A 23,857-nucleotide genomic window follows, 5' to 3' on the forward strand; every position below is an offset into this window, starting at 1 on the left:
CATGAAATTGTCATGAATACTGTGATATCGTTTTAACCAGTTTTTGTGAAATTTTGATAATGCTGTTTATGGAAAATTGCAATTCTCTTACCTTGATAACAGGTAATATATGTACTAATTGATAAAAGAAATATTAATACCATGAAAACTCTATTGCACAATAACTGAAAAATTGCATTCGTAAGTGGACAACATATTCAAGGATAGAATTTATTGTCAACAAAATATCTAATTAACAACTCTTTGGCTGTATCATACATGTATCATATCAAAGTATATATCATACGATTAGTAATTAATGATCATCATATAGAATTAAACCAAAGAAAATAAATTAAATTGTCCATGAAGGTTGATCCAGTGGCGGTATTGGTTTGCCACCTAAAGTAGCAGCAGTCTGGACTTGACGCCACTGTTGTTGTTGCTGATCTTGAAGTAAAGCCAAATCATTTTGTAGCTGTGTCAACTCCTCCTCCTTTTTGGCGGCCATTGTGTGGTTTTGTGTATCTGAATAATAACCTATTTCTCGGGCAGTATGCGAGATTTTGTGGTTTATAAGTTCTCGGAGGGATTCCTGCTTCGCTGCAACGTAACCCACATATTCTGATCGGCCTAGACCATGAATTACTTCAAAAGTTATCGGCCACTTTTCACCACAGACACCCTGGTGGTCGTCTTGGTCTATTGTCCACAGTGCAACGCCACCAAGATGGTTTGAAGCTACCAACATTGCCTACAATTTCATAAAGTGATCAAAATATGTATTACTCGATTGGTCTTCCTGCATTTCATTCTTGTTTGTAATTATACCTTAAATAGTTCTGGGTTTTAGCATTTATAATTGTGTATTTCATAAGTTTCTTTATTCCTACCTTTTCCCTAACACTTCTTAAATTATCGAATCCAACCCATTCATTTCCCATAACAAAATATGGTACTTTCTGTTCGGGTATATATTGTTCTGGAACTCCACTTCTAATGATATGGCATATCTGTAAAAGGTAATCACACAATGCTTTGTCAAAATAAAATTTTCGAAAGGCGGTGACTTTGATAACTTATTAAACAAAATAACTTGAACAGTTTTGTAATACATCTGTATTTGAATTCATAAATCGGTGAAAACAACGGACAGCGATCAATCTCATAACTCCTATAAAGTTTATAAAATTAAGAGGAGGGCAAACATGGACACCTAGACATACTAGTACCAAAGGTGGGATCAGGTGCCTAGAAGGAATAAGCGTCTTCTGCGCTCAAACCCGCCGTGAGCCCTGTATCTAGATCGGGTAAACGGAGCCAGTATGTAAAGAACAACCTCAATTGATGTGAGACATGTCAAACAGCATTTTACCCAATGACGGGTTGTATAGGAAGATGACCAGATATAGATTTTCGATTGGACTTGAGGACGTTATCTTTTCTATATAGGAGTTATGAGATTGATCACTGTTCGTTAGCTTCACCTTTATAGGAGTTATGAGATTGATCACTGTTCGTTAGCTTCACCTTTATAGGAGTTATGAGATTGATCACTGTTCGTTAGCTTCACCTTTATAGGAGTTATGAGATTGATCACTGTTCGTTATCGTCACCTATAGAGGAGTTATGAGATTGATCACTGTTCGTTAGCTTCACCTTTATAGGAGTTATGAGATTGATCACTGTTCGTTAGCTTCACCTTTATAGGAGTTATGAGATTGATCACTGTTCGTTAGCTTCACCTTTATAGGAGTTATGAGATTGATCACTGTTCGTTAGCTTCACCTTTATAGGAGTTATAAGATTGATCACTGTTCGTTAGCTTCACCTTTATAGGAGTTATGAGATTGATCACTGTTCGTTAGCTTCACCTTTATAGGAGTTATGAGATTGATCACTGTTCGTTAGCTTCACCTTTATAGGAGTTATGAGATTGATCACTGTTCGTTATCGTCACCTATATAGGAGTTATGAGATTGATCACTGTTCGTTAGCTTCACCTTTATAGGAGTTATGAGATTGATGACTGTTCGTTAGCTTCACCTTTATAGGAGTTATGAGATTGATCACTGTTCGTTAGCTTCACCTTTATAGGAGTTATGAGATTGATCACTGTTCGTTAGCTTCACCTTTATAGGAGTTATGAGATTGATCACTGTTCGTTAGCTTCACCTTTATAGGAGTTATGAGATTGATCACTGTTCGTTAGCTTCACCATTATAGGAGTTATGAGATTGATCACTGTTCGTTAGCTTCACCTTTATAGGAGTTATGAGATTGATGACTGTTCGTTAGCTTCACCTTTATAGGAGTTATGAGATTGATCACTGTTCGTTAGCTTCACCTTTTTCTCTTTGTATTGTATTCTAAGACAGTTACCTTATTGACAGGAATTCCTTCTCCTCCGTCAGAGCCTGGTCCTATGGCAGGAGACCCAGGTGTGGTCATATTAGGATTCTGGAGTGTGAAGGATCGACCATAGTAAGGAATACCTATCACAATCATGCTTTTCGGGACACCTGCTTCTGCCCAACTCCTTGCCAAGGTATTCTGAAGTAGATGTATTTCTTTATAATACATAAGATATGGAGTCTATTGATCTCGCTCTAATAAATATCAATCAAATGGTCAAAAGTTTAATAAAAACAAGAACACACAATGTTGATAGGGCTTTCCTCATGGGTGAGAGGGCTGTGGTGAATGGCAGTCATCGGGTCTTCCCAATGTCCATGGAGGTCGTAAGTCTTGAGGTTGAAGAAATCCACCTCTCTGAAATACACATCCGTATTTTCATACGTTAACACAGTTTAAAACATACATAATATTTCTAATCCCCCACATTTAATAATCTAAATCGTTATAAATTACAAATATACATACAATCATACACCAGAGAAAATTCTCTTTTATCTCCACCATTACCAGGAATGAGGAGTCGACCAATATAATCATTTTGATGTGCATTAGGGCATTATTCTCTTCAATTTGTAATGATTATTTATTTGTATGATTCAGCCCCATTGGGTGTTTTAAATAGATTACTAAAAATTTCCAGGCTCTTTGGACTTGATAGCCAACGTTACAAACTCTTAACTCTGATTTTATACCTTGACAGTCTATTTTGATGATTTTCCTTGCCTTTCCTTTGAAGTCGTTCGGGTTAATAATGTACCTTGCCAGGCTATTAAGGTCCTGGTTATGTCGTAACTGTTAATGGAATACCTTACCAGCCTTTTGAGCTCGTAAGAGTTGATTACGTACTTTACCAGTCTCCCGAAGTTCTTTTCTGGTTATAAGATATCATGAAGTGCTGTGGAATCATCATTGTTCGTGGGGAGTTGATGTTCGTGGATTTCTTGGGTCACTCTACCCACGAATTTACGTGTCCTCGAACGTTTTTTAAACCAAGTAGACTTATCTTTCCTATTGACATCGTATCGCTTACCCACGAAATTACGTCCCCACGAACCAGTAAAATTTTGCTTACCCACGAACATTCGCCCCCACGAATTAAAATGATTCCACAGTACCTTCCTAGCCTATCAAAGTCGTACGAGCCTTGCCAGCCCTCTCGTGTCCTTCCAGTTGTTGACATACCTTGTCATCCGTTTAAGATCGTAGGAGTTAATAACTCTGTACGCGCTTGGGTCCACAGACAGGGAGAGAGACAACGACCATTTACTGTCAGGTTCATGTTCCGTTTCTATGGCGTGCCGCATTATCTATCAAAGAGAAGATGGTTATCACATATACTTCCTCCATGGAGGTTGGTGTGTTGTATGTGCATCTGTGTGTGCGTCTCTCTCTCTCTCTCTCTCTCTCTCTCTCTCTTTGTGTGTGCTTAAGTAAAAAGATGAAGGAAATTATTTGCACAGTCGTCTGTTTGTCACTCAAAATCATGTGTACATATATTGCAACAGAGCAAAATGTTGTAGACCCTTATCATAGAGGTTTGTGTATTTCAAAATATAATTTAAACATTGTAGATAATAATTTATGTTATATACCATAGTGGTGGACTTTTAGTCCCCGAGGGTCTCTACAGCCCAGTAGCTAAGTACTTCGTTACTAGCTTCAAAATACGGATGTATCTTTAATTACTGTTATAAAATTTAGAAATTCATTTCAAAATTATGGATTATCTCCCTCACGCATAGCTCTTATCCTTAGACGAATTTGACTCCACTTTTTTGACACACTTGTTTTTCCCTATAATAGCTCAAAAACGTCATTGTTATCTCGGATTTCAAACATTTCAGTTGAGCATCACTGAAGAGACATTATTTGTCGAAATTCTGGTGCATCAAAATTGGTACCGTATACGTTTTACATATAAGCCCTAAGAATGATAGCAACTATCTACGATTGCTTTAGAAAGTCATAATATGCTCCTTTCACATATATGTAAACCCAACTACTTATTTGTCCTATGCATACGACAGAATGGACTGGCTAAGTTAGTTAGATACGGAATTGATAAAGCATATGAGAAATGAGATCAATTTTGTTGAAATTATGTGTAGTTTTTCTTGCGAACAGTGGTATGAGAAAGTTAAGATACATTTTGTAATTGCACAAGTCAATCGACGTACAACAGACGGTCGGTTGTCGTATAACTGACATGCGAGGTCCTGAAAACAGTTCTGGAACATTCGTACATTCACTAGGGGTTTAACTCATTTCTACGAGTTTTAGAACCTCATCTTTCTCAAAAATGGCACTGTCTTTGGTTATTGCAAGAGTTAATAATTAAATAAGAGACTGAAACTTTTCTAAGATTACGACATTGAGCAACGGTTGTATTTGCCGTCATACATGCACTTCAGACAACACACATACATACAGCTGTCTGAGGAATGTTACCGGTGCTCTTATATACATTTTGTGGACGTCTGTTACATAAGCTGCATCTGCCAAAGTCGATCATAGGGTCTTTGTAAATACCCGTGTGAATCTGAGGTTGAGCTATCGATAGTCATGTAGCAGATGCAAGGCGAAGCAGATGTACGACAACCGAGCATCTCAAGAATTATGTCTACTTTGTTTTGCTACAATGATATGGGGCTGACACGAGTTGACTTTGATTGTTTTGTACCATTTTCTCATGGTAATGTTACAGCGGAGACATATGCATGTATGCAAGGTGAAGATAACGAACAGTGATCAATCTCATAACTCCTATAAGCAATACAAAATAGATAGTTGGGCAAACACGGACCCCTGGACACACCAGAGGTGGGATCAGGTGCCTAGGAGGAGTAAGCATCCCCTGTTGACCGGTCACACCCGCCGTGAGCCGTATATCCTGATCAGGTAAACGGAGTTATCCGCAGTCAAAATCAGTGTGTCAAGAACGGCTTAACAATCGGTATGAAACACATCAGACAGCATTTGACCCAATTATAGGTTGTATTGACGAACTAGATCGCTATAACGACCATAGAATTTGTGAAATGCTGACTTCAATCGAGACTGTTGAAACCCCTGTACCTTCAACTTGTTTGTCAGTAGCTTGCCTCGATTTAAAAACTGACTATACGCAGAACAAGCTCTTGCGTATCGAATCAGATATATAAACACCATATGCAGGTGATAACGGAATATTGTTACATAAATATGGGAAGTTGACGATGAAGAAGCTGAAATCATCCCGTTTGTCATACAGTTGAGTTGTATGTCTCTGATTAAAACATATATTTCATGAATATGTAAACGTTACAAAATTTTGAAACCACCTTAAAAACATCAATGTCAGTAACTTTAGTCGTGTTCACACTGACATCGTACCACAAAATATCGTAGAGTAGTGTAAAATATGTTTTGTTATTTATACTGAAACTCTTCTTCTTGAAGACAGAAATAAGAAGCTATATTTCGCTCCAATCTTAGGATCCTCATAGAACAGTTACAGGAAGACCGCACGGTTTGGCGGCAAGTTCCCTCTCTACGACAGTCGCAAGGCACATGTATCATATGTGAGTATTACTACTCAACTTTCAAATATGAAAAAAAAAGTTGAGTAGTGTCGCGCACACAAGTAAGCCATTTTCCTGATAAAACGTTACGTTGTACGTATAAGGGGTTCAATCAAATGTTATTGACATCAATCGTTTCATCTTTACTTGATGAATGAGAGATATATTGGGACGAAAACTTTCATAAAATATGAATTCTATTGATACAATCATTCATTCAAATCAAATATATTTAGCTTTGTAATTGATCGATTTCTCCTTAAATGTTTGTCTTAGCAACATTTCATGTGTTATCCGTCATATCAGCAGACTAACTAATTGTTCCGATAATTTATGGCTTATATTTGAATATAATTCTCTTTACGTTCATTATTTTAGCAGGTGTTTCATTTATGACGGACAATCACCGTGACACCCTATGCATTTACTTTAATTAACAACAATTTCTATTCATTAGGTGCATGTCCATATTAATGCGTGAGTTTTTCGATGTCATTGCAGACCTACACATGTATGTGTGATAAATGTGTTTTGGTACCGGTATGTTTATTAAAATATCCAATTGAATTAACCTGATTTGTACGGAAGCCTATAGGTGCAAACAAAATAAACAGAAAAAAAATATAGCAAATGGAAATTATAAAATGAAAAACGAAATTAATGAATGAATAACGAAATTACGAATTTAATACAAAATCAATAAGTTGAAGAAGACCAAAAAAACTAACGTTAGATAAAACTGAAAATGGAGCGTGCAGCGTTTCGTCACCAGGCAACTGAATCTGAGTCTGGGCGACTTTACCATGGATAGGTTGAATCCGAGTGTGTGGGGGTATTAAATTTATTATATATACTAACAAGACCAACTGGTTCGAGTCTTTTGTTCTTATTATTACAAAAATATTGATAAAAACATTTCAAAATTCCGAATCGTTACTATTCTCTCTTGAGAATTTGACTAATTGTTGCCTCTCTCCCTCAAATATCGAGTTGTCAAATTCTGAATAGGCAATAGTAACGTTTCGGACTTTTGAAGAAAAAAATCAATAGTTTTATTACTTGCTTTTTTTTTATTCAGTAAATTCCTATTTTATACATAATTTTTTATGTAATAATCTCATTTTTATTTGAATTATTTTTTATTTTATCAAATAATTTAGTTTTCTGGTTTTATATATTTTTTCTGTTATGGAATATTTGATTTGCACTTACGGACTTTCGTAGTTTTGTAACATATTGATTCTTTCTCGCTATTTCTTTCTCTCACCTCCAACAAATCAGCAAATCTCTCTTTGTCTTCAGCCGTGCTTTTCCTAAAAGCTGGATACTGCCAATCTAGATCGATTCCATCGAAGTCGTGGAACCTGAGGAAGACAATGGCCTCCTTTGCAAACTCTTCCATATTGTCTTTGGACCGGAGTATGTTAGACCACGCCTCGCTGTCCATCATCCAGCCTCCCACAGATAGAACCATGTTTAGATCCTCATTATGATCACGTAATGTGTTCATTCGCTCGATTCTGAATAAAACAAAACGCTTTTTGAAATCCTAAATTTTACAATTATTTACTATGTTAACTTCATTGTATTTTTAGACTTTTTGAGAAATGCCCGGGTTCGATATAAGGCTGCGACATACCCGATTCATCAATATAAGCAGCGATCGTTCCTTCGATAAGAGCTCGCGGGTGTTTCGGTTAAGACCTTAAACTCAAGATCCCATGATACGGTATGCGTTAGTACTATAAAGAATGTCCTCTGCGGAATGAATTCGAATGTATAGTATAGATTTTAAAAAAAATTGGCACTTCACTAAAGTAGTGATATATCTAGATAAACGAAAACGAAAATCCTCAGAGGGACGCAAAACTTAATAATCGATATTGTATTTTGAATCGTAATCAGTTTTCATTGCCAATAGGAAGCATCGGCATTATTAAATAGCGATACACATACATGTACCACCGGTCAGCATGGGTGCTTACTCCTCCTAGGCATCCTACGTCTGGTATCTCCAGTGGTCCGTGTTTGTCGAACTCTTAATTTTGTATTCTTTATAGGAGTTATGATTTTGATCACTGTTCGTTATCGTAACCTTTTCATACATATGTAGCCATAGAAATGGATCTTACAAGTGCATTTCTTCAAACGCATCTGGGAACTTGACTCTTCTGCCGCTTTCATCGATGGTTCCGTAGGCTAGGGTCAGGTGAGTGCAGTGGAAAGCGTCCACGTTTTCTGGTTGTAGCGCCGTGTTTCCATCTCTGTACGTCGCCCAGGCGCTGTAGTAACACATCTTAATGAATTCTGGAGTGAAATAGAATTCAGAGAATTGTAGGTATGGAATATTCAGTGTAGCCATTGTTCGTGTATTGCAAATGTGTTCAGATGATTGACGACTAAGAACATCCATTATCTGACATTCTATTAAGGATGGTCTCTACATCGTCATAATGGCTGACTTCCTTTTAAAACGTGGATGAAAATATAAATATCAGCAATATTTGTCTATTCATTAAAACAATTGTCGCCTAGCTGAGTAGCTCAGTAGGTTAACACGTCGACTGCTGAACGGTAGATCGCGGGTTCGAGTCCAGCAAGTTTATTTTTTAATTTTTTCACACTGCTTTGTACCAAAACTTCATTTTTGACTAAATAAAGTAAATTTGCAAGTTTTCAATTTCAAAATATTGTTGTACATATCCTCTACTTTTCATCCATATCAAATTTCTATGGTGTAACATACCTCCATAAATGATACAGATTTAATGTAATATCTTAGGTATTTCTTCTGATTTTAAATACCTATTATTATTTCATTGTCTTCATTTGCATTTTTACAGAATCCGGGCTAATTATGACCGCGCGCTTACAACCTCTCTGGCGCTTAGTTCGTCTAAAAATAAAATTACATAGTTCTTAATTATTAATTTTCATAACTCTACTCTAACTCTGAAGTAATGAGTAAGTTGCTTCAAAACTGTATAGAAGAGAGACTATTATTTATAATACATAATGTATAGAAGAGAACTCTTATCTATAATCCATTTTAATTAGAATATGAGGTTACCTAAATAACATGTTTTATTGGGACGAATAGTGTGGTTCTCTACTCGTGATATGCTCGGTTTTTATATCTCTTTTTCCTGGTGTATTCTTCTCTGTATTCAATTGGCTATTTTACAACTTCCTTATTTTTATTTGAAAACACATTATTTAGATAATACATGTAATCAACCCACTGCACCTGAAAATCTGGACTATAGACCAAATTTGATGATATTTTACTTGTCCATTTATCTTAGTGTAGTGCTATTCATTTCTTTAAATGATTTACAAAACTAGCAAGTAACAAACCTCCATGGACTTCTGTTAAGGTGATTAGAGTGACGAGAAGAAAGGAGCGGATCATCGTATTCATGATCTGAAAAATAAGAGTTCTTATGTCATTGACTGACAGAATTAAATTAGCTCTAAAAGAAATCTCTGATTTCTGTTTTATCTTTATGTGTTGTGTTTTCTCCGTTCCAAAATTCAAAGAATGATCTTTTTTTCACCATATACGTATATAAAGAATGTTTGGTGTTGTTTTTTTTTTTGTTTTTTACCATAGATAGATAGATTTAGATACAATTATAGATAGATAGATAGATAGATACAGATAGATAGATACAGATAGATAGATAGATACAGATAGATAGATAGATAGATAGATAGATAGATACAGATAGATACATAGATAGATACAGATAGATACATAGATAGATAGATACAGTTACCCGGTAGATAGATAGATAGATAGATACAGAGAGAGAGAGAGAGAGAGAGAGATACAGATAGATAGATAGATAGATACAGATAGATAGATAGATAGATAGATAGATAGATAGATAGATAGATAGATAGATAAAACATGATTTAACATAATAAATTATATGTATTACAAATTATAACAAATGTTGAATTATCATATGTATACGATATCAAAACACTTACTGGTCGATATTTTTGTGTATTTGGAGTAAATCCGTAAAAATCAAACAAGAAGGATTACAACGATCTCGACGCCATTTTCTTCAATCGTCAATCGCTGACTGCATTATACAGAACAGATACCTGATTTGAATTTAATTAGTAGATCACATTTAGACAGGAACAAGTGAGCTGTGTCACTCTGGCACTATACTGGTAATCATTGTCACTGACGTGAATCTGTCTGTTCCAGACATTATATTGCTTTAATGAATTTCACATATCCTGTTTCGGGCCGAAAGATATCATTTTTCATAATTAAATTTCGATGTCATAGGTCTACCTGAAGTATTTCGAGAAAAGATAAAATTAGCACAACATCACTCATGATACCTTTTAACTGACCGAAATTTACATAATTCACGTCACTGTATGATCAGTATAATTACTTGCTAAAAACTTCTTTTTCATCATCATATCATGTTTATGTCCAGTGATAATTTTCGTAATGATGTTTGACGGAAATTTTTCGATGCATGTAACAATGTCCATCTGAGGAATTTTACAACACGGAAGTAAGTACATGTGTGTACATTTCATGTTATTGATAAAGAGGAATTACAGATACGAAACTTGTATACTGGTAAGCTACGACTGAATTTCTACACTTCACGAATATCAGGATGTTTCAATTTTAAATGATTAACTATTTCTGTTGATTTTTTATTTCTAATGACACATGGCATTAAGTAATTCAATACAAGGTTGTTTTGTGTGTGTGTGTGTGTGTGTGTGTGTGTGTGTGTGTGTGTGAAGATTTGAAATTGTTTTATATTCATTAATCAACACAACTTTACTATGTTCAATCAAAGTATATTTCCAGTTTCACGCTTAAGAAATACGTTGAATACTTTGACAAATTCTATACAAGTATTAGGGAGAGAAAAAAATATGGTATCCTATTTAGTGATGAAAACTAAAAATGATATTATAATCAACGCTTTTTCAAAGTGTATCATTAGTACCAGGTATGTGATTATGGTAAAAATGTCGACTACAATGCGGCTTAAAAATGTTGGCGTAGTAAGTTTGTTCAGAACCTTATCTGAATAGTAATTGTACCGTCTATTTTCATTTATACAAAAACAGGAGTATAACAGAAATAACATTAACAGAAATTAACAGAAATATATTGTTGATACATGTATCGGTGTTGATGGTAAATCATTTCTAGAGTGAATTATGACGTTTCCTAAGGTACATTGTGTATATCCTGACAGTTTTCTGTACGTGCAAATTTATTTCCATGACACTAATATAACATTCAATATCCAATGATTTATATTTGTAAATTGATGAGAATCACATCGTCCACGAAGGCTTGTCAACTGGGGGCATTGGACTACCACCACGAGTTGCAGAAGATTGTACTTGTGCCCAGAACGCGGACTGTTGAGCTTGCATTTTTGCCAACTGTTTGGTATAAGCGGCCACCTCTTTCTCTTTCACTCGAGCTTTTCTGTAGTCATGAGCTCCTGTGAAGAAAGCTAGTTCTTTGTGAGCATGCGATATTTTCTTATTTAGTAAATCTCTCAAAGAACCATGCTTTGCTGATACATAGCTAACATATTCCCGAGGACCAAGTCCGTGAATTATAGCGAACATAAGCGGCCATTTGTCACCACAAGCACCACTGTGGTCATCTTGGTCTACTGTCCAAATTGCCACTCCTCCTAGGTGATTCTTAGCAACAAGTTGGGCCTAAAATAGATGATTAATTATGTATTATTTGTATGTTACAAAAAAGAAAGTATCACTGGACAAAATGAAGATCCCCAGTAGTAAACGTTGATTTTCTGTGATTGACTGGGCCGCATTTGGCTGTTTCTGGTTTTAATACATTTCTATTTTCATTCATTGAAAATGATTTCTTCGCTAAACAGTAAATACACATGCATTATCTCTGCTCTCTTGTTCTATATGATAGAAGACCTAGACTATGTACTTTCTCTCTGATACTTCTTGGATTGTCAAATCCAACCCATTCATCTCCTATAACGTAATATGGAACCCGGTTTTCAGGAATGTATCTTTCTCGTATTCCACCTCGGATTAAGTGACATATCTGCAAAACAAACAGGCACCAATTATCAATTGATTTCAAACAGAAACTAAAGGCAAGGAAAACAATTATGTCTTTGTCCTTACCTTATTGACAGGGATCCCTTCCCCTCCATCCGACCCCGGGCCCATGGCTGGGGCACCTGGCATGGAATAGTTAGCGTTTTGTAATTTGAAGGATCGACCGTAGAAGGCAAGCCCAATCACAATCTGGTTAGCGGGTACCCCTGATAGAACCCACTCCTTAGCCAGTTCATTCTGAAAATGTACAGGAAACAATCTTTTCAGCACATTTAACTCACAGTGTGTTGGTATACGTTTTGTTTAATCGAACATACTTTTTAGTTTTTACATGCGGTGCGTTTTTTGATACATAAATGGAATACAGTGTGAATGCATTTTCTATAAAGTTTTGATTTATATGAATTGAATTGAGTTATTAACCAAATAATCTATAATTAGCATGTAGAGACATTCTGCATATCGAACACAATTACACTGAACAAAATACATAATTTCAGTTAAGCTGTACATGTATGTGCTGTGTGACAAATTTGTCTTCACTGATAAACACGTCAAACATTGTAGATGAGCATATTTCAGTGTGAAGAACATATTTTAGAATGAAACCTACAACACTGTCCTTGGGTTCTGGACTGAGATCGTCACCTCCAGTGAGAGGGCTGTGATGGTCAGCTGTCAGGGGCTCACTCCAGTGACCGTGAAGGTCATAGGTCTTCAAGTTAAAGAAGTCCACCTCCCTACAGAGGGTAAGTATATGTTGTATTTTGTCAAGCACATTTTTATCAGAAAAAAGTCTAATCTCTGTGTTTCATTGCATCTCTTCTATTAAAGGACAACAAACCCATATATATAATTCGACGAGACAAAAATTATTGAAAATAAAGGGGGGAAACTTGTAGCAAACATATTGTTCATCGATGAGGCATATAACGTGTGGATCTCAATGATTCTGTCTATTGTAGTGCTAAATGTATTAACGATTCACTAAAGTTATAACCGGTTAAGTTCCTGTTGTTACGTGTTACACCTTTTGAAAAAGCAGATGTAGTGTCAGTAAATTCGTCCCTTAGAATCAATGATTTATGTATCTTGTATTTTGATTCACAGCTACGAGTGACTTCTCATACAGCAGCATGACGCCCACAGATAACGCGGGAGGGCTATTGTACTTACTTCGATAATTTTCTGAGGTCGTAGGAGTGCATCACACGATAGGCCGAGGGGTCTACAGACAATGAAAACGACAGGTGCCACTTGCTATCAGGTTCCGACTCTGTCTCGATGCCATGTCGAAAACGCTAGATAAAGAGGATCCAAGGTGAAAGGTCAAACGGTACGAGTATTTTCAAGTCTTTGAAGTGTTAATATTAATGTACACAATGAAGTAAACCCAGAATTTCTACAGTATATTATGTTTAAAATCAAGGGCAACTGATATATTTTGAAAATATAATCATTTCACATCTGGATGAAAATTAATATTAACATTACTTGAATTTTTTCATCCAATTGAGAAGCAGTTTTCACACATTATTATCACATTGCCTAATGACAAATTTCTTTTATAGAATACTATCAAGAAACTATCAAGAAATGTTATATCTTATATAATTTTGCATCTATTAACTGAAAATTCAAGTAATTGAAACCCTCACTAAACATTTTAGAAATTTTTTGAAACATAAGGGTTAACTTGTACATGTATCAATAAATATTGACAGAATCCTGGCCTGGATTTCTTGAAAACAACTCAAGAATGAAATTTTACTAAAAATTTGACCGCTCAAATAAAAGAAAACTCGAACTTAAAATTTGAATCTTTTTTATCGAGAAGTCTAAGCCAGGCTTGAAAATGCTCTCAGACGCTCAAATATATGCTCGTGCATACTATACCCAACTCGTAGCAGTGTTCACTGGTACAGGTTCGATAACACTAGGATATTTCTGCAATTTGAAAGATAAACACCTCACAAAATTCCACCAATTTTTCTTGATCCGCGTGAGTGCTTCCTCTAAAGGACGGGTACTGCCAGTCCAGATCAATGCCGTCAAAGTCATAAAAGCGGAGGAATACAATGGCTTCTGTAATGAAGGCGTCCATAGATTCCTTGGTTCTGACAACATTTGTCCAAGCCTCGCTGTCCATCATCCAGCCTCCCACTGACAGCACCATATTAATGTCATCTTTGTGGTCTCGTAGATCGTTCAATCTCTCGGCACTGAAACATACTACCCAGTCTTAAAACGTTCAAACATATTTCAAATGTTGTGAACTTGATTTCAAATGATGTCTAAATCACTATAACTTGCATAGTTTATTATATACATTTGATCTATGTCTTTTTACAACTTATGTTATTTCTTACAGATGCATGTCTTCAAGGGCGTCCGGAAATTTCACCCGTTTGCCCGTTTCGTCTATCGTGGCATAAGCAAGGACCATATGTGTACAGTGATGGGCATCAACATTCTCTGGTGCCAGGGCATGTGTCCCGTCTCGATAAATTGCCCAGGCGCTATAGTAACACATTTTGATAAATTCTGCAAAAATATATAAGTGCAAGCAGATTTTCAGATTAATGTTTTATCAGTTCAATTTTGTTTTGAAATACACAGCATTAATGATAATATCTTATGTCACGTGAACCTCGCTTTATCTCATCGTTCAAGGAAATACTATTCAAATATAAAATTCAATATTTCGACCATCTCCCATTTGTTACGGTGTTGTAAGTTTTATGCAGGACTATGTAATGTAAAATTCATGTTGGAACATCACGTAAATCTATGCGTGCTAATTCTCTAGCAGAGCTTTTTATGTTTTTTAAAGAACACGTATTGCTTTATAAATATGTTAAATGGGAGTTTATTCGTCTTATTCCTTCTAAATTAAAATTTCTATGATGAATAGTCACGTTCTCAGTACTTCTTTCATTATGCCAACTTGACATGGCAGCCAGACAGTTGAACGTTTAAATAGACGGGAAACATTCATTTATTTCTATGCAATATATACGCAAGAAGATTCATAGCACTTTGTATACCCCCTAATTAGAATTCTGAAACAAGCTTAAGTTGAGAAATTAAATTTTAGCGGTGATTTCCGATAAAACGTTTAATTGTTTGTGTTTAATTATGTGAATACAAAAATGAAAATACTGTTGCGGCTGAGCGAGGGAAAGTTGTTTTTTTTTTTTTATTAAGTATCCATGATACTTTCAGTAAACATTTTTGATATTCAAGTTATTGACGTACTTAAGTCACAATGCTGATTAAGATAATATGTAAAGAAATATGAGGTTGCAGAAGTATGAATAAAATCATACTGTAAGATTCTGTAAAGATGTAGTATATATATATTTTCGGCGTCAAATTTCCATTTAATATAGTTTTATGCAGCTCTACATTTTTCGAAACTCTTCTTGAAGAAACAGAAAATAGACAAATGTCACCATAGCATATCAAAAGAATTCATTGACAATATACTTGTACATGCTTAGATTTTAGGTGCATTTTTGAGTAATCTTCAAATGAACATTATCAGAATCCAAACAGTACATTACACGTATCTATACTAACATCTGAGGGATAAAGAATATATCGCTAACACATTCATTACATTATATTCTTTATTCGATTTATTGTTCGAAGCTAAGTAACCACCAAAAACTTACCCCCGCTTACACATGAAATCAAAGAAAATAGAATCAGCCAAACTGCCATTTTCATCTTCAGCAAGTAATCTGATGTCCTAATCATCCAAATAAATTCATGTTCAGTATCTGAAAAATTCAACTGATCAGTTTTCTGCAAGTGCACCTGTTCAGCTGACCACAATCCCTAGGCTTGCTGCTGTATTTAGTTTATTTAAATTGTTTTAAGAAGAGTTTTAAAATAATTAATCATATTTCATATTTACATGAAAATGTAATGGAAACAAGTGATGTAGAGAAAAGCAGTATATTAAGACAAGATTTTAATGATCCCAGCAGGGCAGATATGGTAATTTCTTCCTCCTGTCAAGATTTCAAAATTTGCTTTGTTTCAATTTTAGAATTGAATCCACAAGCATGGAAAAATTATTTTTGACAGTATAACTTTAACAAATATACAAATTAAAAACGATATATCTGTTCAATCACACAAATTCAAAATAGAATACAATTCAACATTCATTTAAAAAGAATTGTTAAGGTATATAACTGTAGCGATCTCTACAAATAGTCCAGAACAATAAGGATGTTGAAAGTTCAATACAATAAGGCTATTTCAGTTAAATACAGTAAGACTGTTGAAGTCCAAAACAGTAAGATTGTTTTATTGTTAATTTTTTTATTTAACGTCCTATTCGAGATTTTTTCATTCCCGCCACCAGCTTTAGGTGAAATGGCAAAAGTTTGACCTACGGTATGCTGGGCGTTCAAGGACGTAGTGCCCGCTGTTATCGTTCCCACCCCCTACCGTCACGAGGACATAGTATCCGCTGTTATCGTTCCCACCCCCTACCGTCACAAGGATGTAGTATCCTCTATTATCGTTTCCACTGAAGTACCCGGTTGGTTGACAAATGAGCAGTTCACTAACCATGTTAAAGGTCATGGGTTTGACGTAGCGCCAGAAGCGAACGTCCAAACCGCTAGGTTACAGGGACTGTTTTTATCTCAGAACAGTGTATTATGAAAATAAACAGGAAAAATAGAATACTTAATTCTTTATTGTGGCGTTTATGGGCATGGCTGATCTACAACACGAACTGATGGTCCGCCAGCATCTCAAGGGCAGGTCCACAAACAACAGAAGCATCATCAAAAGCAATTTCACAACATAATTATTTTCTTGTAACATTCACAGTTGGAAAAAAATCAACATTCAAAGTTCACCATGATATCAGAGTGCTTGACATTTGGAGGTAGAGAGTTCAAACATCTCATGACTTTGAACCTGTGAAGTGCAGAGATGTAGGTTTCACATCCGTAAGCGCCACAAGTTTCCTACTATGAATGATCCCGTGGGGATCCGGGTTAGAATTTGTCCTCAGTACCCCTTACTTGTCGTAAGAGGCGACTAAATGGGGTAGTCCTTCAGATGAGACCGCAAAATCCAAGGTCCCGTGTCATAGCAGGTGTGGTACGATAAAGATCCCCCCTGCTCAAAGGCCGTAAGCGCCGAGCATAGGCCTAAATATTGTATCCCTTCACTGGCAGTGGTGACGTCTCCATATGAGTGAAAAATTCTCGAGAGGGACGTTAAACAATTTTCAATCAATCAATCCTACCATGAATGGCAATCATGACAGGAAACTCCGTCATACTTGGGATGGGGGAGGAGCGGTACTTGATATGATTAAGCCGTACTGGTGGGACTACTGCGGAAAATATATACTGTGACACATCATTGCTTCTAGACCCCCCTGTAAGGTATTTAATATAATTAAATTTCCATAGTTTGGATAGATGAACACCATCACTGCGTAATAATGGGGGTTTTGGTTTGATGTATGGATATGAAATGACAATCCCTACCCATCCCGACTTTATTAAAGCGCTTGCAAAGGAGTTAAGGCGCCGACGTGCTTCCTCTATTTTGACACTATTGTGGGAATATTTCCATTTCATGCGCGCTAAAACACAAGACCAATTAATCCAACATAGGGAAATTTTGGTTTTAGAAATTTTCTTATGAATATGTGACCTAAAACGTTCCCACTGCAGTGTAGTAGAATGGCACTAGGCTGTGGACAAACCACAATGATATATTTACTGTTACCGAGATTCAAACCGCAACCACTAGGCCTAAGGAAAATTGCTTTATTATCGTGGAGTCCACCAACCAAACTACTTGAGTCTCTACAAAATAAATGAACTTCGAAAATTAAAACTTTGGTATACAAATATCTAGACCGCCATCTACCAGAGTTCTGAATGACATCGGATGAAAATCTTCAAATAACTAGCTCAGTACTCATCCCAATCCTAAAAGAATGTGTTTTGTACTTACCTGGCAATTTAAATAGTTTAATTGCTTTTGACAAAACAGCAATTAATTGGTTCATGTATCTAGTCATCGGGGATGAATCAAAATGGAGAAATTTGTGTTTGAACCATTGGGACGAACACTTAGGAAAACATCCACGTGATAAAGTGGGCACTTAAGGAATGCTATGTAGTTGGTCGATCTTGGTATATGTATTAGTTACGATTATTGAGCCATTTGCCCTGTCTAGTTTAACATCACCAACCTCTTGTTGGTGAACTGGGATAGCTAACTAATTCGCCTACCCTAAGCAGCCTGTGAAAAGCTACTGAGAATGCAGCGGAAAACAAGCAGACTCATAAACATTACTACAATTACATGGAAGCAGCTGATTTATTCTAGCTAAAATATCTTCGTTATTGGAAGCCTGTTATCTGCAGTATGCCTCAAACGTTTCATACCTCGCAAAAGTTTAACAATCAAGGATTCAGAAGTAGGATCACAAATTGCTTGCAATAATTGACATTGATATGACAAAGCTGCAATGTATGAATGGGATGTGGAATAGGCTAAATTCCTGATAGATAAATACAAAATTGAACTATTGAAGCTAAGTTGGGTGGCCAATTTTGACTGATCCGGTTTTCTGAACAAAACTTGTAATACGTCTGGACACTTCCTTTGCAAACTCTGTGTGTGTCTTGTGACGGTGAAGCATCTGATAACTTGTTGAGTTCAAACTGGAGATGAGGTTTGTGAAGGAGGAGGGGATTGGCAATGGAACTGGATCTGCTTCCGGCTCTGCATGACGAAATCTTTCCAACAGGTTGTGAGAAATAGAATCAGCAATGGTATTAAGTTTTGTGGGAATATATTCTGCACGGAATAGTTAACATGTTGTACTGCATGCTTTTATGACTGTGCATGCTTATCTAATATTGCTACAGGGGCTTTGTTATCTCTGTGAGGGATGTTGTTTTTGTTGGCAAGCTTATCCGCCCATAAATAGACTTTCAACACCAACGGTATTAGCTCAAAAAATGTCATAATAAATTATCACCTAATAGATATTACCAAAAGGGGGACCAACCCAGGTAACACCATTCACCTTGAAAATATGCTTCACAACCTTTAAAGCCCCTGAACTGTCTGTAACAAACTGTAACAAATCGTCTGATGTCAATTCCTAGTCTAAAAAGTAAAAATGACCATTAAAGTCATTTAAAAATGTTGACCATTTGCAAAGATCTTCATGTATGGCTTTCATTATGCTGCTTTGTAACCTCTGTTGTAGCATCACATAGGCGCCTCACAAATACAGAAGGATAGCTTAGGTGAACTTTTCTAACAATGACTGGAAGTGTGTTAGAGTATATTTTCCAAGACATGAAATCCTCAGTGCTAAAGTTCAAGCAATTTGGGGACCGGGATTTTTACCAATAACATCTGAACTGTGTCTATCACTAGTTCCGAAAAGGTTAAGCAGGTTGTTGGACCTACTGATTTGCTATCTGCTTAGGGAACTCGAAGTTGATGGCACATGTTTTGAAATTTTGACATAATATGTTTATAGCCTTGAGACTTTTGAGCAGCAAATATGAAATCAAGATAATGATCAACCGAATTAAAGCCAAATTTTACAAGATATAGAACATCCCATGGGCAGATATTGATCAATGTAATAGATATTGTCAAATGTATAACCCAGAAGATTAAAATCCCCAGCAATTATGACTGGGTAAAAGTCTAAATGCCGATTTTATGTCACATTTTGCAATAAATGCCCCCTTACCAAACCTAGCCATCATTTGGACGACTACATCAAATGAAGTGTTGCATTGGGGTCTATGAATACATTGATGCTGCAGTGGTCAAGGAAGGATAGATGAGTTATGAGCCGTCATCCTGAATTACCTCCCACCTCCACCCCTGGAACTACTATACCCCTATTGGTGAAATTAGGCAACTCTTCGTATGGTCCACCAATCCTGCCCAAATCAAATTTTCCCGATTTTTGTCTTTAACATCTTGGTGGTGTTCATATGCTGATATCAAGTTGTAGCCTATGTCCAAAATAAAGTAACCGAAATTCTTGGGCAAATCCTAGATATAATTTGTTTGCGATTGGTCAATTGGGGTACTGATCTAAATTATCTTTTTCAGAACTGACACTCTAACTGTCTAAAACCCAAATCTTGTTGGGTTTTGGAATCGGTTTCTTACGTAGAAATATTGGGTCCTCTATAGGTGAATGATTGGTTTTGTTGCCCTCTATAGGTGAATGATTGGTTTTGTTGCCCTCTATAGGTGAATGATTGGTTTTGTTGCTCTCTGTAGGTGAATGATTGGTTTTGTTGCTCTCTATAGGTGAATGATTGGTTTTGTTGTCCTCTATAGGTGAATGATTGGTTTTGTTGTCCTCTATAGGTGAATGATTGGTTTTGTTGCTCTCTATAGGTGAATGATTGGTTTTGTTGCTCTCTATAGGTGAATGATTAGTTTTGTTGTCCTCTATAGGTGAATGATTGGTTTTGTTGCTCTCTATAGGTGAATGATTGGTTTTGTTGTCCTCTATAGGTGAATGATTGGTTTTGTTGCTCTCTATAGGTGAATGATTGGTTTTGTTGTCCTCTATAGGTGAATGATTGGTTTTGTTGTCCTCTATAGGTGAATGATTGGTTTTGTTGTCCTCTATAGGTGAATGATTGGTTTTGTTGCTCTCTATAGGTGAATGATTGGTTTTGTTGTCCTCTATAGGTGAATGATTGGTTTTGTTGTCCTCTATAGGTGAATGATTGGTTTTGTTGCTCTCTATAGGTGAATGATTGGTTTTGTTGATAGGTGAATGATTGGTTTTGTTGCCCTCTATAGGTGAATGATTGGTTTTGTTGCCCTCTATAGGTGAATGATTGGTTTTGTTGCTCTCTATAGGTGAATGATTGGTTTTGTTGTCCTCTATAGGTGAATGATTGGTTTTGTTGCTCTCTATAGGTGAATGATTGGTTTTGTTGTCCTCTATAGGTGAATGATTGGTTTTGTTGCTCTCTATAGGTGAATGATTGGTTTTGTTGCCCTCTATAGGTGAATGATTGGTTTTGTTGCCCTCTATAGGTGAATGATTGGTTTTGTAGCTCTCTATAGGTGAATGATTGGTTTTGTTGCTCTCTATAGGTGAATGATTGGTTTTGTTGCCCTCTATAGGTGAATGATTGGTTTTGTTGCCCTCTATAGGTGAATGATTGGTTTTGTTGCCCTCTATAGGTGAATGATTGGTTTTGTTGCCCTCTATAGGTGAATGATTGGTTTTGTAGCTCTCTATAGGTGAATGATTGGTTTTGTTGCCCTCTATAGGTGAATGATTGGTTTTGTTGCTCTCTATAGGTGAATGATTGGTTTTGTTGCTCTCTATAGGTGAATGATTGGTTTTGTTGTTCTCTATAGGTGAATGATTGGTTTTGTTGTCCTCTATAGGTGAATGATTGGTTTTGTTGTTCTCTATAGGTGAATGATTGGTTTTGTTGTCCTCTATAGGTGAATGATTGGTTTTGTAGCCCTATGAAAGTGAGTGCTGAATTTGATGCTGAAAACTGGTATTTCCCTGGAGAACGAAACTTGTCGAGGGATTTGTGTACATTTGCTTAGCTGTGGCTAATGAACCCCTGGATATTGAACCCCCCGCATACTACCCGTTACAGCGCAAGCACATGTGATTATAAAAACAAGGGAATTAGCTACAATATCCTTTGAAATTGAAATAAAATATTGCCCTGCTGTAGCTTGTTTCAGACAGAAGATGGGGTTATGTACATAAGCCAGAGTTCTGAGTCAACCTGAGCTACTGGGGCCATTGGCCTTGCGAAGGCGGTACTGAATATCATAGTCATACCACCACTTATAACCCCTACCAGCCCCCCCCCCCCCCCCATTCTTAATGTTTAAATGTCTTTGATGAGGTCAATGGATTTAGCGGGGTGAACCTGCATGTAAATTCCTGCAAAGATCAGCATGGCATCAGTCCATTTTTCTATTCACTCAATATGTTTAGGCGTTGAGTCTTCAGTGATAATTTCCCCCAAGTTATTCATGACGAATTTTTTCTCATCCCCCAGGTTTGATGGAAACAGATAAACTACATATAGGTCAACATATTGTTAAAAGAGGTACACCCTCTAGCAAATCCACAGCCACTTGAGGATTCTGTATTGACGCTATTTCACGACTCTAAAAACAGCGCATATATATGTGTGGGTAAAGAGAGAGAGAGAGAGAGAGACAGAGAGAGAGAGAGAGAGAGAGAGAGAGAGAGAGAGAGAGAGAGACGAATAACTGCGTATTACACTGTCCTCTATAAATTCATATGCGAATTAGATACAAGTAATATATAAGTCTAAACAGTGATTAATCTCATAAATCTCATATAAAGTATATAATTGAGAGTAGGGTAAACACGAACCCCTGGATACACTAGAGGTGGGATCAGGTGTCTATGAGGAGTAAGCATCATCTCTTAAATGGCCACACTCGCCATGAACTATTTGTCTTGATAATGCAAACTGAGTCATGCCTAGTGAAAATTAATATACAAGGAATGGCTTAGCAATTGGTAATTATGTCAGAGAGAATTCGATCTAATAAGTGGTTGTATTTGCAAATTGGATCATCATAATGAAATGGTGATTTTAAAACGAGACTGTTGGAACTCTTGTAACGTCAACTTATTCGTCAGTAGCCTGTCTTCATTTTAAAAATTGATCATCCACCGAACATGTTCTCTCCTATCGAATCAGTTGCAAATGCAGGTGATAATGGGATATTCCTACATAAATCTGAGAAGTTGACGGTGGATAAGCTGAAGGTATCCCGCTGTCTTAAAGTTCAGTTGGTAAATTAGCCGTTAAAGTCTAAGTTCAATGAAATATCAAAAGATATGGAAGACTCCGTAGTCTTTTATTTCGAGTTCACTGGGATGTAAAAAGATATAACTTCTTTAGCTTGAAGCTATCTTTAAGTTATCAGAGAACTCCCTAAGATTAAGGTGTATTTTTCTAAGACAAAGAATTGGCCTCCTCCTACTGGCCTTTAGAAATCTCTCTATTTTACAGAGATATACATTAAATTTACTTATAGCCCTCTCTATCTCTTACTTTGATAAACCGACATTTCTATCAATAACAAGTATCTTTCTGATATAAAATATATCTTTCATGATGTATCTTATTTGAAGAGAAATATCTGTAATTAAGTGCTGTTCCACGTAAGAATCATGCAAAATTGAATTTCCGCGGCACATCCAATGTTACGAAATTGGGCCAAACTTTTAGAAAAAAAATAGTTGGGTGCATAATATATGACAATCTGTTTATTTTCATTTTTTGTCACCCAGTATAATTTTTATTTAAAAAATCGAAAAGTTGTTACTGTGTACTAATTCATACAAAATGTCGGGAATACCAAACGGAAATTCTCAAAACAGCAACACTGAAATAAAGAGCCATTTACACATATCTCAAGGTAAAATCTTCAATCACCATTTTAAAACTTCAAAAGTGTGGAAAATTTTCATTCCGGTTTTATAAATAATAAAATAATCGCTGAATAATCGTGAGTTTTAGTTATCGTTCGTGGAAGTTTCATAAACACCGCTAGATGGCACACCGTAACTAAGAACGCTGGTGCGTGAAAATCGCGGCGATCCAAAAATTAAATAGAGCCTTGCAATGGAAAAGTGTAGTGTCGGTCATTTATATTATGAACACATTGAAACACGCACACCTGACATACATACACTGATCAATGCAGTGCCCCCAAGA

The 23,857-nt window shown here is 36.3% G+C and overlaps 2 protein-coding genes across 2 annotated transcripts; both read right to left on the reverse strand.

Annotated features, from left to right (window-relative positions):
* Positions 1-196: 196 nt before the first annotated feature.
* LOC125669679 (uncharacterized) lies at positions 197-16,503 on the reverse strand. Its single transcript, XM_056161338.1, has 16 exons — positions 15,749-16,503; positions 14,441-14,615; positions 14,041-14,293; positions 13,248-13,372; positions 12,685-12,811; positions 12,138-12,308; positions 11,935-12,054; positions 11,295-11,690; positions 9,315-9,381; positions 8,090-8,264; positions 7,225-7,477; positions 3,580-3,704; positions 2,640-2,751; positions 2,362-2,532; positions 873-992; positions 197-733 (listed from the first exon to the last, which is right to left on the reverse strand). Exons 1-16 carry the CDS (start codon positions 15,831-15,833, stop codon positions 335-337), a joined length of 2,874 nt encoding a protein of 957 aa, XP_056017313.1. The 5' UTR covers positions 15,834-16,503; the 3' UTR covers positions 197-334.
* A 3,717-nt stretch (positions 16,504-20,220) lies between these two features.
* Positions 20,221-21,925, reverse strand: LOC125668934 (putative uncharacterized protein DDB_G0282133). Its single transcript, XM_056161339.1, has 2 exons — positions 21,878-21,925; positions 20,221-21,600 (listed from the first exon to the last, which is right to left on the reverse strand). Exons 1-2 carry the CDS (start codon positions 21,923-21,925, stop codon positions 20,221-20,223), a joined length of 1,428 nt encoding a protein of 475 aa, XP_056017314.1.
* Positions 21,926-23,857: the final 1,932 nt, after the last annotated feature.

This window comes from Ostrea edulis, chromosome 4, assembly GCF_947568905.1.
Source record: "Ostrea edulis chromosome 4, xbOstEdul1.1, whole genome shotgun sequence".
In the NCBI taxonomy this organism is placed as follows: domain Eukaryota; kingdom Metazoa; phylum Mollusca; class Bivalvia; order Ostreida; family Ostreidae; genus Ostrea; species Ostrea edulis.

Excerpts from the sequence above, each read along its gene's own strand:
- LOC125669679 (XM_056161338.1), bottom strand. The coding sequence starts at position 15,833 with ATGATTAGGACATCAGATTACTTGCTGAAGATGAAAATGGCAGTTTGG. Across the intron at positions 14,616-15,748 it reads GATTTCATGTGTAAGCGGGG|AATTTATCAAAATGTGTTAC; the intron begins GTAAGTTTTTGG and ends ATATTTTTGCAG. Across the intron at positions 2,752-3,579 it reads GATCTTAAACGGATGACAAG|AGAGGTGGATTTCTTCAACC; the intron begins GTATGTCAACAA and ends TGTGTATTTCAG.
- LOC125668934 (XM_056161339.1), bottom strand. The coding sequence starts at position 21,925 with ATGATATTCAGTACCGCCTTCGCAAGGCCAATGGCCCCAGTAGCTCAG. Across the intron at positions 21,601-21,877 it reads CAATGGCCCCAGTAGCTCAG|GGCTACAAAACCAATCATTC; the intron begins GTTGACTCAGAA and ends TCACTTTCATAG.